The 15887-nt window shown below is 48.4% G+C and overlaps 1 protein-coding gene across 1 annotated transcript; it reads left to right on the top strand.

The window, feature by feature from the left end:
• The first annotated feature begins 221 nt into the window (after positions 1 to 221).
• On the top strand, positions 222 to 14796 carry DNAJC27 (DnaJ heat shock protein family (Hsp40) member C27). The gene is made up of 7 exons (XM_058834083.1): positions 222 to 476; positions 841 to 923; positions 3090 to 3159; positions 4526 to 4690; positions 7710 to 7832; positions 9409 to 9569; positions 14590 to 14796. The coding sequence occupies exons 1-7, from the start codon at positions 390 to 392 to the stop codon at positions 14720 to 14722; spliced, it is 822 nt and encodes a 273-aa protein (XP_058690066.1). The 5' UTR covers positions 222 to 389; the 3' UTR covers positions 14723 to 14796.
• The last annotated feature ends 1091 nt before the right edge of the window (positions 14797 to 15887 follow it).

Genomic DNA, 15887 nt, shown 5'->3' with positions numbered 1-15887 from the left:
AAAAGGGAACAGGAAAAGTGAACTGGGACAGGTGACAGTGACAATGACAAGGACAGTGACAATGACATCGGTGACAAGGACAGTGACAATGACACCGGTCACGTGACCCGGCCACGTGACCCGCCCTCCCCTCGGCGCCCCCTGGCGGACCGTACCCCCTCCACCTTTCCCCCGCCTTAAATCTCGCGAGATCTCCCGCGGTGGGGCGAGAGCTGGGGGGCTCCACCGCGGCCGCGCCGCTAATCTCGCGAGAACTCGAGCGGCACGGCCGGGCTGAGGCGGAAGCGCCGCTTTGCCGTCATTGCCGCCTCCCTTCGGCCTCTGCCCACGGCACCGGCACCGGCACCGGCACCGGAACCGGGCCCGGCCCGCGGCGCCGCGGCTCCGCCATGGAGGCGAACGCAGCCAAGCGGAAGGAGCCGCGCAAGGCGCTACGGGTTAAAGTCATCTCCATGGGCAACGCCGAGGTGGGCAAGGTGAGGCGCTGCGATTGGCTGGCGGACGGTGAAGGGCAGCTGGATTGACCAATCAAGAGCGCGGGAGGGTGGGCGCTTCGCGGTGATTGGCGCGCGGCAGCCAATCAGCAGCCGGCAAAGCCTTGTTGCCGCTGGGTGGGCGTGGCTTAGTGAGATGATTGATAGGTGGGTGGGCGGGGCTTCAGGAGCATGCGCTGTTCTGATTGGCTGGCGGGGAAGGGGGCGTGGCCTGCCGCTGATACGGGGGGAAGGCGCCGTTCCCAAATCCTGGAATTGTTGGGAATTGGCGGGAAATGCGGCTCCCGAGGAATTCCTGGGAATTGCTGGGAATTGCGGCGGGAATTCCCGGTTTTCTGCCGGGCAGAGCTGCATCATCAAGCGGTACTGCGAGAAGAGGTTCGTGCCCAAGTACCTGGCGACCATCGGCATCGACTACGGGGTCACCAAGTGAGAGCGGGAATGGGGGAACGGGAATGGTGGGAATGGGGGAATGGTGGGAATGGAGTGGGAATGTGGGAATGGTGGGAATGGGAATGGTGGGAATGGGAATGGGAATGTGGGAATGGGGGAATGGTGGGAATGATGGGAATGTGGGAATGGTGGGAATGTGGGAATGGTGGGAATGTGGGAGTGGGGGAATGGGAATGGGGGAATGGGGGAATGGTGGGAATGGGGGAATGGGAATGGGGGAATGTGGGAATGTGGGAATGTGGAATGGTGGGAATGGGAATGGTGGGAATGTGGGAATGGGGGAATGGTGGGACTGGGGGAATGGGGGAATGTGGGAATGGGAATGGTGGGAATGATGGGAATGGTGGGAATGATGGGAATGGGAATGGTGGGAATGATGGGAATGGGAATGATGGGAATGGGAATGATGGGAATGATGGGAATGGGAATGATGGGAATGGGAATGATGGGAATGGGGATGTGGGAATGATGGGAATGGGAATGATGGGAATGGGAATGGTGGGAATGGGGTGGGAATGGGATGGGATGGGATGGGATGGGAATTACGGGATGGGAATGAAGTGGGATGGGAATGATGGGAATGGGAATGTGGGAATGATGGGAATGGGAATGGGAATGATGGGATGGGAATGGGATGGGATGGGAATGGGATGGGAATGGGATGGGAATGGGATGGGAATGTGGGAATGGGGTGGGGATGGGAATGATGGGAATGGTGGGAATGATGGGAATGGGAATGATGGGAATGGGAATGATGGGATTGGAGTGGGGATGGGAATGATGGGATGAGAATGATGGGAATGGAATGGGATGGGAATGATGGGATTGGGAATGACGGGATGGGATGGGAATGGGAACGGGAATGATGGGAATGGGAATGTGGGAATGGGAATGATGGGAATGGGAATGGGATGGAATGGGATGGGATGGGAATTATGGGAATGAGGTGGGATGGGAATGGGAATGATGGGAATGGGAATGATGGGAATGATGGGATTGGAGTGGGGATGGGAATGATGGGATGGGAATGATGGGAATGGGAATGATGGGAATGGGATGGGAATGGGAATGTGGCGGGAATGGGAATGATGGGAATGGGATAGGATGGGAATGGGATGGGAAGGGGGGGAATGATGGGAATGGGAATGATGGGAATGGAATGGGATAGGATGGGAATGGGAATGATGGGAATGGGATTGGGTTTGGGAATGGGAATAATGGGATTGGGATGGTAAAAATGGGATGGGAATGGGGAGGGCAATGGGAATAACGGGATTGGGATTGGGAATAATGGGACTGGGAATGGGGTTGGGAATGGGAACGGGAATGATGGGAATAATGGGATTGAGATTGGGAATAATGGGATTGGGTTTGGGTCTGGAATAATGGGATTGGCATGGGAATGGGAATAATTCCCATTGTGGGAATGGGATGGGGTTGGGAACGGGAATGGGGTGGGAATGGGGGTAGAAATAATGGGATTGGGTTTGGGAATGGGAATAATGGGATTGGGAACGGGAATGGGGCGGGAATGGAAATGATGGGATGGGAATAAGGGGAATGGGAATTGGGAATGGGATGGGAATTGGGAATAATGGGAGTGGGAATGGGGGAATGGGGGAATGGGGGAATGGAATTTGGGATGGGAAGAATGGGAATGGGATGGTGAAAATGCAATGGGAATGGGAAGAACAATGGGAATACTGGGATTTGGATTGGGAATATTGGGAATAATGGGATTGGAATGGGAATAATTCCCATTATGGGAATGGGAGTAGAAATAATGGGATTGGGTTTGGGAATAATGGGATTGGGAATAATGGGAATGGGAATAGTGGGATTGGGAATAATGGGATTGGGAATAGTGGGATATGGAATATTGGGAATAATGGGATTGGGAATAATGGGGTTGGGAATGGGAGCAGGGGACCGGGAGCAGCCCCTGGAGGTCGGAGCCGGGCGGGATCGGAATTCCTTCCCGGAAAATCGGGATGGGATGAGAGGGAACAGCCGAGAGCTTTTCCAGAGGAAAATCCCATTTTCCCCGGAATTTGGGAATGGTTCCCGCCCGGATCGGGGCTGGGAATTCCTGGGGATTTTTTTTCCCGGCTGGGCCATCCCGGAATTCCGGGATTTTCCCAGGGTGCAGATCCGGGATCGGGAGATCAAGGTGAACATCTTCGACATGGCCGGACACCCCTTCTTCTACGAGGTCAGAATTCCCAAAATTCCCCCCGGAAAACCGGGAATCCTTTTCCTGGCATTTCCCCAACTTCTTCTCCCAAGTTTTTCCCATGGAATTCCCTCCATTCCCAGCCTGGGGTTGGATCCAGCCCCATCCCAAGGGAAGGAATTTTGGGAATTCCCTGGGAATTGGGGACTCCAGGAAGGGTCTCCCTTCCCAGAATTCCATAAAAATCCCCCGGGATGGATCCTGAGCCTCCTGGATCCCGGAATGGCTTCAATAATTCCCAAATAATTCCAGAATAATTCCCAAATAATTCCCAAACAATTCCCAAATAATTCCCGAATAATTCCTGAATATTTCCCCAGTAATTCCCAAACAATTCCCGGCTGATTCCCAGATAATTCCCGAATAATTGCAGGTTCATTCCAGATCCAATCCCAGGCTGGGAATGGAGGGAATTCCCTGAGAAAATGGGAATTTGGGAAGGAATTCCTGGGGTATCCCAAAAAAACCCCAAATCCCAGAAAATCCCTGGATTTCCTTTCCCAAATTCCATAAAAATCCCTCGGGATGGATCCTGAGCATCCCGGAATCCCGGAATTCCTTGGGATGGGATCCACGGATTCCCAATCCCATCCCATTCCCAGCCCGATCCGGCTTTTCCAGGAATCCACCAGCTCCTCCCCCAAATCCCCAATTCCCGCTGGGAATTCCGACCCCGGAATTCCCAAAAAACCCCAAACCTCCCCTCCCCCCTCTCCATTTCCCATCCCTTTGGCTCCGATTTTTCCAGGGAATTTTTTTCCCTCAAATCCCAGATTTCCCAGGGGCGATTTTTCCCGGGATTCTGTTTTTCCTGGGATTTGTGTTCTTTTTTCCCAGAATTCCATTTATTTCCCTGGGATTTGTGTTGTTTTTTCCCAGAATTTTTCCCGGGATTTGTGTTGTTTTTTCCCCGGGAATTTGTGTTGTTTTTCCCCGTAATTCCATTTATTTTCCCCAGGAATTCCTGCTGTTTTTCCCTGTAATTCCATTTATTTCCCCCAGGAATTCCTGGTTTTTTTCCTCGTAATTCCATTTATTTCCCCCAGGAATTCCTGCTGTTTTTCCCTGTAATTCCATTTATTTTCCCCAGGAATTCCTGCTGTTTTTCCCTATAATTCCATTTATTTTCCTTGTGAATTCCTGCTGTTTTTCCCTGTAATTCCATTTATTTTCCCCAGGAATTCCTGCTGTTTTTCCCTGTAATTCCATTTATTTTCCCCAGGAATTCCTGTTGGTTTTCCCTGTAATTCCTGCTGCTTTTCCCCGTAATTCCCGTCGTTTTTCCCGGGATTCCCGTCGTTTTTCCCGGGATTCCCTCCATCCCCAGCCCGGGCTCTCTCGGCAGGTGCGGAACGAGTTCTACAAGGACACCCAGGGGGTGCTGCTGGTTTACGACGTGGGATCCAAGGAATCCTTCGATTCCCTGGATTCCTGGCTGGCCGAGATGCGCCAGGAGCTGGGGCCCCACGCCAGCCTGGACAACGTCGTCGTCGTCGTCTGCGCCAACAAGGTGCCCCTTCCCGAAATTCCCAACACATTCCCGCTCCTTCCCACGGAATTAACCCAGATTGCACCGAGCTTTCCCAGGTTTCTCCCAGGATTTTCCTGGATTTTTTCCGGACTTTTCCGGGATTTTTCTGGGATTTTTCCGGGATTTTTCCTGGATTTTTCCCGGATTTTTCTCAGATTTTCCCCAGATTTTTCTCAGATTTTCCTCAGATTTTTCCCAGATTTTTCCCAGAATTCTTAGATTTTTTCCCAGATTTTTTCTCAGATTTTCCTCAGATGTTTCTCAGATTTTTCTCAGATTTTTCTCAGATTTTTCCCAGAATTTTTCTCATATTTTTCCCAGAATTCTTGGATTTTTCTCCAGATTTTTTCCCAGATTTTTTCTCAGATTTTTCCAGATTTTTCCCAGAATTTTTGGTTTTTTCCCCAGATTTTTCCCGGATTTTTCCTGGATTTTTCCCAGAATTCTTGGATTTTTTCCCAGATTTTTTCTCAGATTTTTTTCCCAGAATTCCCGTATTTTTCCCAGATTTTTTTCCGGATTTTTTCTCATATTTTTCCCAGGATTCTTGGATTTTTCCCAGATTTTTTCTCAGATTTTTCCACAGATTTTTCCTGGATTTTTCCTGGATTTTTCACGGATTTCTCCCATTTTTTTCCCAGATTTTTCCTGTATTTTTCCTAGAATTCTTGGATTTTTCCCAGATTTTTTCTCAGATTTTTTTCCCAGAATTCTCAGATTTTTCCCAGATTTTTCCTAGATTTTTCCTGGATTTTTCCTGGATTTTTTATGTATTTTTCACGTATTTTTCCTGGATTTTTCCCAGAATTCTCGGATTTTTCCCAGATTTTTCCCAGAATTTTCAGATTTTTACCAGATTTTTCCCGGATTTTTTCCAGATTTTTCCCAGAATTTTTGGGTTTTTTTCCCAGATTTTTCCCAAAATTTTCAGATTTTTCCCGGATTTTTTCCAGATTTTTCACAGATTTTTCCCGATTTTCCCCAGAATTTTTGGGTTTTTTTCCCAGATTTTTCCCAGATTTTTCCTGGATTTTTCCCGGATTTTTCTCAGATTTTCCCCAGATTTTTCTCAGATTTTCCTCAGATTTTTCCCAGATTTTTCCCAGAATTCTTGGCGTTTTCCCAGATTTTTTTCTCAGATTTTTTCCCAGAATTCTTGGATTTTTCCCAGATTTTTTTCTGGATTTTTTCTCATATTTTTCCCAGAATTCTTGGATTTTTCCCAGATTTTTTCTCAGATTTTCCTCAGATGTTTCTCAGATTTTTCTCAGATTTTTCCCAGAATTTTTCCAGATTTTTCCCAGAATTTTTGGTTTTTTCCCCAGATTTTTCCCAGATTTTTCCCGGATTTTTCCTGGATTTTTCCCAGATTTTTCCCAGAATTCTTGGATTTTTCCCAGATTTTTTCTCAGATTTTTTCCCAGAATTCCCGGATTTTTCCCAGATTTTTTTCCGGATTTTTTCTCATATTTTTCCCAGAATTCTTGGATTTTTCCCAGATTTTTTCTCAGATTTTTCCCAGATTTTTTTCTCAGATTTTTCCAGATTTTTCCCAGAATTTTTGGTTTTTTCCCCAGGTTTTCCCCAGATTTTTCGCAGATTTTTCCCAGAATTTTTGTTTTTTTCCCCAGATTTTTCCTGGATTTTTCCCGGATTTTTCCTGGATTTTTCCCAGATTTTCCCCAGATTTTTCCTGGATTTTTCCCAGAATTCTTGGATTTTTTCCCAGATTTTTTCTCAGATTTTTCCCAGATTTTTTCTCAGATTTTTCCAGATTTTTCCCAGAATTTTTGGTTTTTTCCCCAGATTTTTCCCGGATTTTTCCCGGATTTTCCCCAGATTTTCCCCAGATTTTTCCCAGATTTCTCCCAGAATTCTTGGATTTTTCCCAGATTTTTTCTCAGATTTTTTCCCAGAATTCCTGGATTTTTCACAGATTTTTTCTCATATTTTTCCCAGAATTCTTGGATTTTTCCCAGATTTTTTCTCAGATTTTTCCCAGATTTTTCCCAGATTTTTCCAGATTTTTCCCAGAATTTTTGGTTTTTTCCCCAGATTTTTCCCAGATTTTTCCCGGATTTTGCCCAGATTTTCCCCAGATTTTTCCCAAATTTTTCCCAGAATTCTTGGATTTTTCCCAGATTTTTTCCCAGAATTCCTGGATTTTTCACAGATTTTTTTCCGGATTTTTTCTCATATTTTTTCCAAAATTCTTGGATTTTTCCCAGGTTTTTTCCCAGATTTTTCCCAGATTTTTTTCTCAGATTTTTCCCAGATTTTTCCAGATTTTTCCCAGAATTTTTTTTTTCCCCAGATTTTTCCTGGATTTTTCCCCAGATTTTCCCCAGAATTCCCAGATCTGTTTTTCCCACTTTTCCCGGTGCTGGGGTTGTTGCACCCCCCCCATCTCCCATCCCCCATCCACAACATTCCCAGGCCCATTCCCAGTGTCATTCCAGGTGTAATTCCCGGTGTTTTTCCAGCCCCATTCCCGGTGTCATTCCCGGTGTCATTCCTGGTGCCATTCCCGGTGTTCCCATGCCCATTCCTGGTGTCATTCCCGGTGTTCCCATGCCCATTCCCGGTGTCATTCCCGGTGTCATTCCCGGTGTTCCCATGCCCATTCCTGGTGTCATTCCCGGTGTCATTCCCGGTGTCATTCCCGGTGTTCCCATGCTCATTCCCGGTGTCATTCCCGGTGTTCCCATGCCCATTCCCGGTGTCATTCCCGGTGTTCCCAGCCCCATTCCCGGTGTCATTCCCGGTGCCATTCCCGGTGTTCCCAGCCCCATTCCTGGTGTCATTCCCGGTGTCATTCCCGGTGTTTCCCATTCCCCGTGGCACAGGTGGAGGCGGGCCGGGCGCGGGCGGTGGATGAGAGCGAGGGCCCCATTCCCGGTGTCATTCCCGGTGTCATTCCCGGTGTTCCCAGCCCCATTCCTGGTGTCATTCCCAGTGTCATTCCCGGTGTAATTCCCGGTGTTTTCCCGTGGCGCAGGTGGAGGCGGGCCGGGCGCGGGCGGTGGACGAGAGCGAGGGGCGGCTCTGGGCCGAGAGCCGCGGGTTCCTCTACTGCGAAACCTCGGCCCAGAGCGGGGAGGGCATCCAGGAGATGTTCCAGGTGCCGGGAATGACGGCGGGAATGCGGGAATCTGGGAATCTGGGAATTGGGATGAGAGGGATCCAGGAGATGTTCCAGGTGCCGGGAATGACGGGGAATGTGGGAATGTGGGAATGTGGGAACAGGGGATTGGGGATTGGGAGGGCATCCAGGAGATGTTCCAGGTGCCGGGAATGACGGGGAATGTGGGAATGTGGGAATGTGGGAATTGGGAATTGGGATGAGAGGGATCCAGGAGATGTTCCAGGTGCCGGGAATGACGGCGGGAATGCGGGAATCTGGGAATGTGGGATTGGGAATTGGGATGAGAGGGATCCAGGAGATGTTCCAGGTGCTGGGAATAACGGGAATGCGGGGAGCTGGGAACTGGGGATTGGGGATTGGGATGAAGGGAGGGATGAGAGGGATCCAGGAGATGTTCCAGGTGCTGGGAATAGCGGGAATGTGGGAATCTGGGAACATGGGAATTGGGAATTGGGGATTGGGATGAGAGGGATCCAGGAGATGGTCCAGGTGCTGGGAATAACGGGGATTGGGAATTGGGAATCTGGGAACTGGGAAGGATGAGAGGGATCCAGGAGATGTTCCAGGTGCTGGGAATGGGCCAGAATTCCCAGCGGGATTCTGGGATTCGGAATGGTTGGGGGTTGGGAATGGGGAGTTGGAGATTGGGGATTGGGGATGGGAATTGGGAACTGGGAGTTGGGAACAGGAAGTTGGGAATTGGGAATTGGGGATTTGGGGAATTGGGAATTGGGGATTTGGGAATTGGGTGGGAATTTGGGATGGGGGGGATGGATGAGATCAATCCAGGAGATTTCCCGGGTGGGAATTCCCATTGGGAATCCGGGTGGGAATGGCGGGAGATGGGAATTGGGAATTGGGAAATGTGGGAATTGGGGATTTGGGAATATGGGAATGTGGGAATTGGGGATTTGGGAATTGGGGATTTGGGAACTGGGTGGGAATTCGGGATGGGGGGGATGGATGAGATCAATCCAGGGAATTTCCCGGGTGGGAATTCCCATTGGGAATCTGGGTGGGAAAGGCGGGAGATGGGAATTGGGAATTGGGAAATGTGGGAATGTGGGAATGTGGGAATTGGGAATGTGGGAATGTGGAGATTGGGGATTTGGGAATTGGGGATTTGGGAATTGGGGATTTGGGAACTGGATGGGAATTCAGGATGGGGGGGATGGATGAGATCAATCCAGGAGATTTCCTGTGTTGGAATTCCCATCGGGAATCCGGGTGGGAAAGGCGGGAGATGGGAATTGGGAGTTGGAAATGTGGGAATTGGGGATTTGGGAATATGGGGATGTGGGAATTGGGGATTGAGGAATTGGGAATTGGGAATATGGGGATTGGGAATTGGGAAATGTGGGAATTGGGGATTTGGGAATTGGGGATTGGGGATTTGGGAACTGGGTGGGAGTTCGGGATGGGGGGAATGGATGAGATCAATCCAGGGAATTTCCCGGGTGGGAATTCCCATCGGGAATCCGGGTGGGAACGGCGGGAGCCGGGCAGGCAGGAAAGGACGGCCAGGAACCTTCCGGAATGCCGGAATTCCCAGACTTTCTACTCGGCGCTGCTGGAGCTGTGCGAGAACGGCGGGAAGCGTCCGGCGGGCGGGGCCGGGATCGGCTTCACGCGGGAACAGGCGGACGCCATCCGCAGGATCCGCAGCAGCAAGGACAGCTGGGACACGCTGGGGCTCAAACCCGGAGCCACCAGGTGCGGGAGGAGACGGAATTCCCACGGGGAGAGACGGAATTCCCGCGGGAAGAGCCGGAATTCCCACGGGAAAAGGAGTTTCCTGCAGGAAATGGCAGAATTCCCACGGGAAAAGGTGGAATTCCCATGGGAAAAGCAGAAATCCCATGGGAAAAGGTGGAATTCCTGCAGGAAAAGCAGAAATCCCATGGGAAAAGGTGGAATTCCTGCAGGAAAAGCAGAAATCCCACGGGAAAAGGTGGAATTCCTGCAGGAAAAGCAGAAATCCCATGGGAAAAGGCGGAATTCCCATGGGAAAAGATGGAATTCCTTTGGGGAAAAGCCGGAATTCCCCCGGGGAGAGCCAGAATTCCCATGGGAAAAGCTGGAATTCCCATGGGGAGAGACGGAATTCCTGAAGGAAAAGATGGAATTCCTTTGGGGAAGGGTGGAATTCCCGTGGGAAAAGCCGGAATTCCCACGGGGAGAGGTGAAATTCCTGCAGGAAATGGCGGAATTCCCACAGAAAATAGCGGAATTCCCATGGGAAAAGCAGAATTCCCATGGGATAAAGGCGGAATTCCCGAGGGAAAAGGAATTTCCTGCTTTAACAGGTGGAATTCCCACGGGAAATGGCAGAATTCCCATGGGAAGAGATGGAATTCCCACGGGGAGAGACGGAATTCCCACGGGAAAAGGAATTTCCTGCAGGAAATGGTGGAATTTCTGCAGGAAAAGGCAGAATTCCCATGGGAAGAGGCAGAATTCCCATGGGAAAAGGCGGAATTCCCGAGGGAAAAGGAATTTCCTGCTGGAACAGGTGAAATTCCCACGGGAAATGGCGGAATTCCCATGGGAAGAGATGGAATTCCCACGGGAAAAGGAATTTCCTGCTGGAAATGGCGGAATTCCCCCAGGAAAAGGCAGAAATCCCGAGGGAAAAGGTGGAATTCCCACGGGAAGAGGCGGAATTCCCGCGGAGAGAGGAATTTCTTGCAGGAAAAGGCGGAATTCCCACGGGAAAAGATGGAATTCCCATGGGAAAAGCAGAATTCCCACGGGAAAAGGCGGAATTCCCACGGGAAAAGGTGGAATTCCCACGGGAAAAGGTGGAATTCCTGCAGGAAAATGTGGAATTCCCACGGGAGAAGCTGAAATTCCCATGGGAAAAGGAGGAATTCCTGTGGGGAAAAGGTGGAAATTCCCATGGAAAAATGTCCAATTCCCATAGGAAAACGTGGAAATTCCCATGGGAAAAGCTGAATTTCCACAGGAAAAAGTGGAATTCCCATAGGAAAAGGTGGAATTCCTGCGGGGAGAGGAAGAATTCCGGTGGGAAAAGGCGGAATTCCTACGGAAAAAAGTGCGATTCCCACGGGAAAAGGTGGAAATTCCCTGAGAAAAGATGGAATTCCCGTGGGAAAAGATGGAATTCCCACGGGAAAAGGCAGAATTCCTGCAGGAAAAGGTGGAATTTCCGTGGAGAGAGGCAGAATTCCTGTGGGAAAAACCCGGAATTTCCACAGGAAATGGAATTCCCATGGGAAAAGCCGGAATTCCTGGGAGCATCCAAGGAAAAGCCGGAACATCCCGGGATTGGTGGGAATGGGGATGGGATTGGGAACCCACGGATCCCATCCCAAGGAATTCCGGGATCCAGGAGGCTCAGGATCCATCCCCGAGGGATTTTTATGGAATTCTGGGAAAGGAAATCCAGGGATTTTCTGGGATTTGGGTTTTTTTTGGGATACCCCAGGAATTCCTTCCCAAATCCCAAATCCCTCCCCGTTTTCCCAGGGAATTCCCTCCATTCCCAGCCTGGGATTGGATCCGGAATGAACCTGGAATTATTGGGGAATTATTTGGGAATTATTTGGGAATTATTCTGGATTTTTTTGGGAATTATTTGGGAATTATTCTGGAATTATCTGGGAATTATTTGGGAATTATTGAAGCCATTCCGGGATTCCGGGATCCAGGATGCTCAGGATCCATCCCGAGGGATTTTTATGGAATTCTGGGAAGGGAGACCCTTCCTGGAGTCCCCAATTCCCAGGGAATTCCCAAAATTCCTTCCCTTGGGATGGGGCTGGATCCAACCCCAGGCTGGGAATGGAGGGAATTCCATGGGAAAAGGGGGAGGGATTTGGGATTTGGGAATTCCCAGCGAATCCCTGGAATTTTTCCGTGGGAAGATCGCAGCTCTCCCGGATCAAGGAACATTCCCAGCTCCTGAACCATCCTGGAATTTCCCGAATCCCGATTCCTCAGGAAAAAATTCCCAGAGAAAATCCATCCTCCGGGACCGCTTTTTCCCTGGAATTCCAGACTCCTTCCCAACTCCGCCCTTCCCGAGTTCCTGGGATATTCCAGGAGCTCTTCCCAGACCTCAAATCCCTAAAAATCCCTTGGGAAGATCCAGCTGGAGCCGGGATTTTTCCTTCATCCCGAATTTTAAACCCCCGGGAATTCTCCGCATGAAAATTCCCACCCAAATCCTTCCCTTTATTCCCAATTTTCCCCATTTTTTCCCAATTTTTCCCCATTTTTCCCCATTTTCCTGCTTTCCCTTTTCCCACCCCCCACCCTGACCATTCCCAGGGTTGGGAATTCCGGGATTTTTCCCTCATCCCAAATTTTACACCCCCAGGAATTCTCAGGATGACAATCCCAGCCCAAATCCTCACAGTCATTCCCAATTTTCCCAATTTTTTCTCATTTTTCCCCATTTTTCTCAATTTTTCCCTCTTCCTTTTCCCTCCGCTCTCCTCCCATTCCCAGGGCTTGGAATTCCAGGATTTTCCCTCATCCCAGATTTTAAACCCCCAGGAATTCTCCGGATGAAAATTCCCACCCAAATCCTTCCCTCTATTCCAAATTTTCCCCATTTTTCCTCATTTTTCCCCAATTTTCCCAATTTTTCCCAATTTTTCCCCATTTTTCCCCATTCTCCCACTTTCCCCTCCCCCACCCCTCATCCTGACCATTCCCAGGGTTGGGAATTCCAGGATTTTTCCCTCATCCCAAATTTTAGACCCCCAGGATTTCTCAGGATCACAATCCCAGCCCAAATCCCCACTTTCATTCCCAATTTTCCCCATTTTTCCCAGTTTTCCCAATTCTTTCCCGATTTTCCCCATTTTCCCCAATTTTTCCCACTTTTCCTATTCCTGCCGCTCTCCTCCCATTCCCAGGGCTTGGAATTCCGGGATTTTTCCCTCATCCCAACTTTTAAACCCCCAGGAATTCTCAGGATGACAATTCCAGCCCAAATCTTTTCTTTCATTCCCAATTTTCCCAATTTTTTCCCAATTTTCCCAATTTTTCCCCGATTTTCCCCATTTTTCCCAATTTTTCCCATTCTCTCACTTTCCCCTCACCCACTCTTCCCCCTGACCATTCCCAGGGCTGGGAATTCCGGGATTTTTCCCTCATCCCAAATTTTACACGCCCAGGAATTCTCAGGATGAAAATTCTGAGAATTCCCACCCAAATCCTCACATTTATTCCAAATTTTCCCCATTTTTTCCCAATTTTTCCCCATTTTTCCCAATTTTCCTATTCCCACCACTCTCCTCCCATTCCCAGGGCTGGGAATTCCGGGATTTTTCCCTCATCCCAAATTTTACGCCCCAGGGAATTCTCTGGATGAGAATTTTGGGAATTCCCACCCAAATCCTCACATTCATTCCCATTTTTCCCAAATTTTCCCAATTTTTTTCCTTTCCCGCCCTTCCCCCTGACCGTTCCCAGGGCTGAAAATCCCGGGATTTTTCCCCCATCCCCACTCTGGAAACCCCCGGAATTCCCTCTAGGGCTGGGAATTCCGGGATTTTTCCTTCATCCCAAATTTTAAAGCCCCGGGAATTCTCCGGATGAAAATTCCCACCCAAATCCTTCCCTCTATTCCAAATTTTCCCCGTTTTTCCTCATTTTTCCCCAATTTTCCCAAATTTTTCCCAATTTTTCCCCATTTTTCCCCATTCTCCCACTTTCCCCTCCCCTGCTCCTCACCCTGATCATTCCCAGGGTTGGGAATTCCGGGATTTTTTCCCTCATCCCAACTTTTAAACCCCCAGGAATTCTCAGGATTCCAATTCCAGCCCAAATCTTTTCTTTCATTCCCAATTTTCCCCATTTTCCCCCCAAAATTCCCAATTTTTTCCCAATTTTTCCCATTTCCCCCCATTTTCCCCCTTTCCCCTCCCCCGGCCCCTCCTCCTGACCATTCCCAGGGCTGGAAATCCCGGGATTTTTCCTCATCCCAAATTTTACACCCCCAGGAATTCTCAGGATGAAAATTCTGAGAATTCCCACCCAAATCCTCACATTCAGTCCCAATTTTCCCCATTTTTTCCCAATTTTTCCCAATTTTTCCCCATTTTCCTGCTTTCCCTTTTCCCACCCCCCACCCTGACCATTCCCAGGGTTGGGAATTCCAGGATTTTTCCCTCATCCCAAATTTTACACCCCCAGGAATTCTCAAGATCACAATTCCAGCCCAAATCTTTCCTTTTATTCCGAATTTTTCCCCAAATTTTCCCATTTTTCCCATTTTTCCCCATTCTCTCACTTTCCCCTCCCCTGCTCCTCACCCTGATCATTCCCAGGGTTGGGAATTCTGGGATTTTTCCCTCATCCCAAATTTTACACCCCCAGGAATTCTCGGGATCACAATCCCAGCCCAAATCCTTCCTTTTATTCCAAATTTTCCCCCCAAATTTTCCCAATTTTCCTTTTCTTGCCGCTCTCCCCCAATTCCCAGGGCTGGGAATTCCGGGATTTTTCCCTCATCCCAAATTTTACGCCCCAGGGAATTCTCTGGATGAGAATTTTGGGAATTCCCACCCAAATCCTCACATTCATTCCCATTTTTCCCCATTTTTCCCAATTTTTTCCCTTTCCCGCCCTTCCCCCTGACCATTCCCAGGGCTGAAAATCCCGGGATTTTTCCCCCATCCCCACTCTGGAAACCCCCGGAATTCTCCCCAGGGCTGGGAATTCCGGGATTTTTCCCTGATTCCCGGTTTTTTCCCCGCAGGGAGGAGGTGAGCAAGGCCTATCGGCGCCTGGCCGTGCTCCTGCACCCCGACAAGTGCCCGGCCCCCGGCAGCGAGGACGCCTTCAAGGCCCTGGGCAGCGCCCGCGCCGCGCTCCTCAAAAACATTCCCTAAAAATTCCCGGGAAAAACCCCAAAATTCCCGGTTTTTTCCTGATTTTTCCTGATTTTTTCACGATTTTTTCTGATTTTTTTTCATTTTTTTCACATTTTTTCCTGATTTTTTCCCCAATTTTTTCCAGTTTTTTTCCCTTCAAGGCTTGGGCAGTGCTCCTCAAAAACACTCCATAAAAATTCCCGGGAAAAACCCCAGAATTCCTGGGAAAACCCCAAAAATTCCCAGGAAAAACCCCAAAATTCCCGATTTTTTCCCCGATTTTTTTTCATTTTTTTCCCCATTTTTTTCTGATTTTTCCTGATTTTTTCGCAATTTTTCCTCATTTTTTTCCCCTTCAAGGCCCTGGGCAGCGCTCGTGCTGCTCTCCTCAAAAACAACCCCTAAAAATTCCCGGGAAAAACCCCAAAATTCCCAGAAAAAACCCCAAAATTCCCGTTTCTTCCCCAATTTTTTTCCGATTTTTTTTAAAGTTTTTTTCACAATTTTTCCTGATTTTTCCCCAATTTTTTCCAGTTTTTTTCCCTTCAAGGCTTGGGCAGCGCTCCTCAAAAACACTCCCTAAAAATTCCCGGGAAAAACCCCAAAATTCCTGGGAAAAACCCAAAAATTCCCAGGAAAAACCCAAAAATTCCAGGTTTTTTCCAATTTTTTCCCGATTTTTTCCCGATTTTTTTTTTCAATTTTTCCCAATTTTTCCTGATTTTTTCACAATTTTCCCGATTTTTCCCCTTCAAGGCTCTGGGCAGCGCTCCTCAAAAACATTCCCTAAAAATTCCTGGGATAAACCCAAAAATTCCTGGTTTTTTCCAATTTTTTCCTGATTTTTTCCCAATTTTTCCCCCAAATTTTTCCCAATTTTTTCCCAATTTTTTCCCAATTTTTTCCATTTTTCCCCATTTTCCCCCAATTTTTCCCATTTTCCCCCCATTTTTCCTGATTTTTCCCAATTTTTCCCATTTTCCCCCAATTTTTCCCAATTTTCCCAATTTCTCCCATTTTTCCCAATTTTTCCCCAATTTTCCCCCATTTTTCCTGATTTTTCCCCAACTTTCCCAATTTTTCCTAATTTTTGCCAATTTTTTCCCATTTCCCCCAATTTTTTTTCCATTTTCCCCAATTTCCCCCAATTTTTCCATTTTTTTCCCATTTTTCCCCAATTTTT

Source organism: Poecile atricapillus, chromosome 3 (assembly GCF_030490865.1).
Source record: "Poecile atricapillus isolate bPoeAtr1 chromosome 3, bPoeAtr1.hap1, whole genome shotgun sequence".
NCBI classification, from domain to species: Eukaryota; Metazoa; Chordata; class Aves; order Passeriformes; family Paridae; genus Poecile; species Poecile atricapillus.
This window is presented reverse-complemented; position numbering and strand designations above follow the sequence as displayed.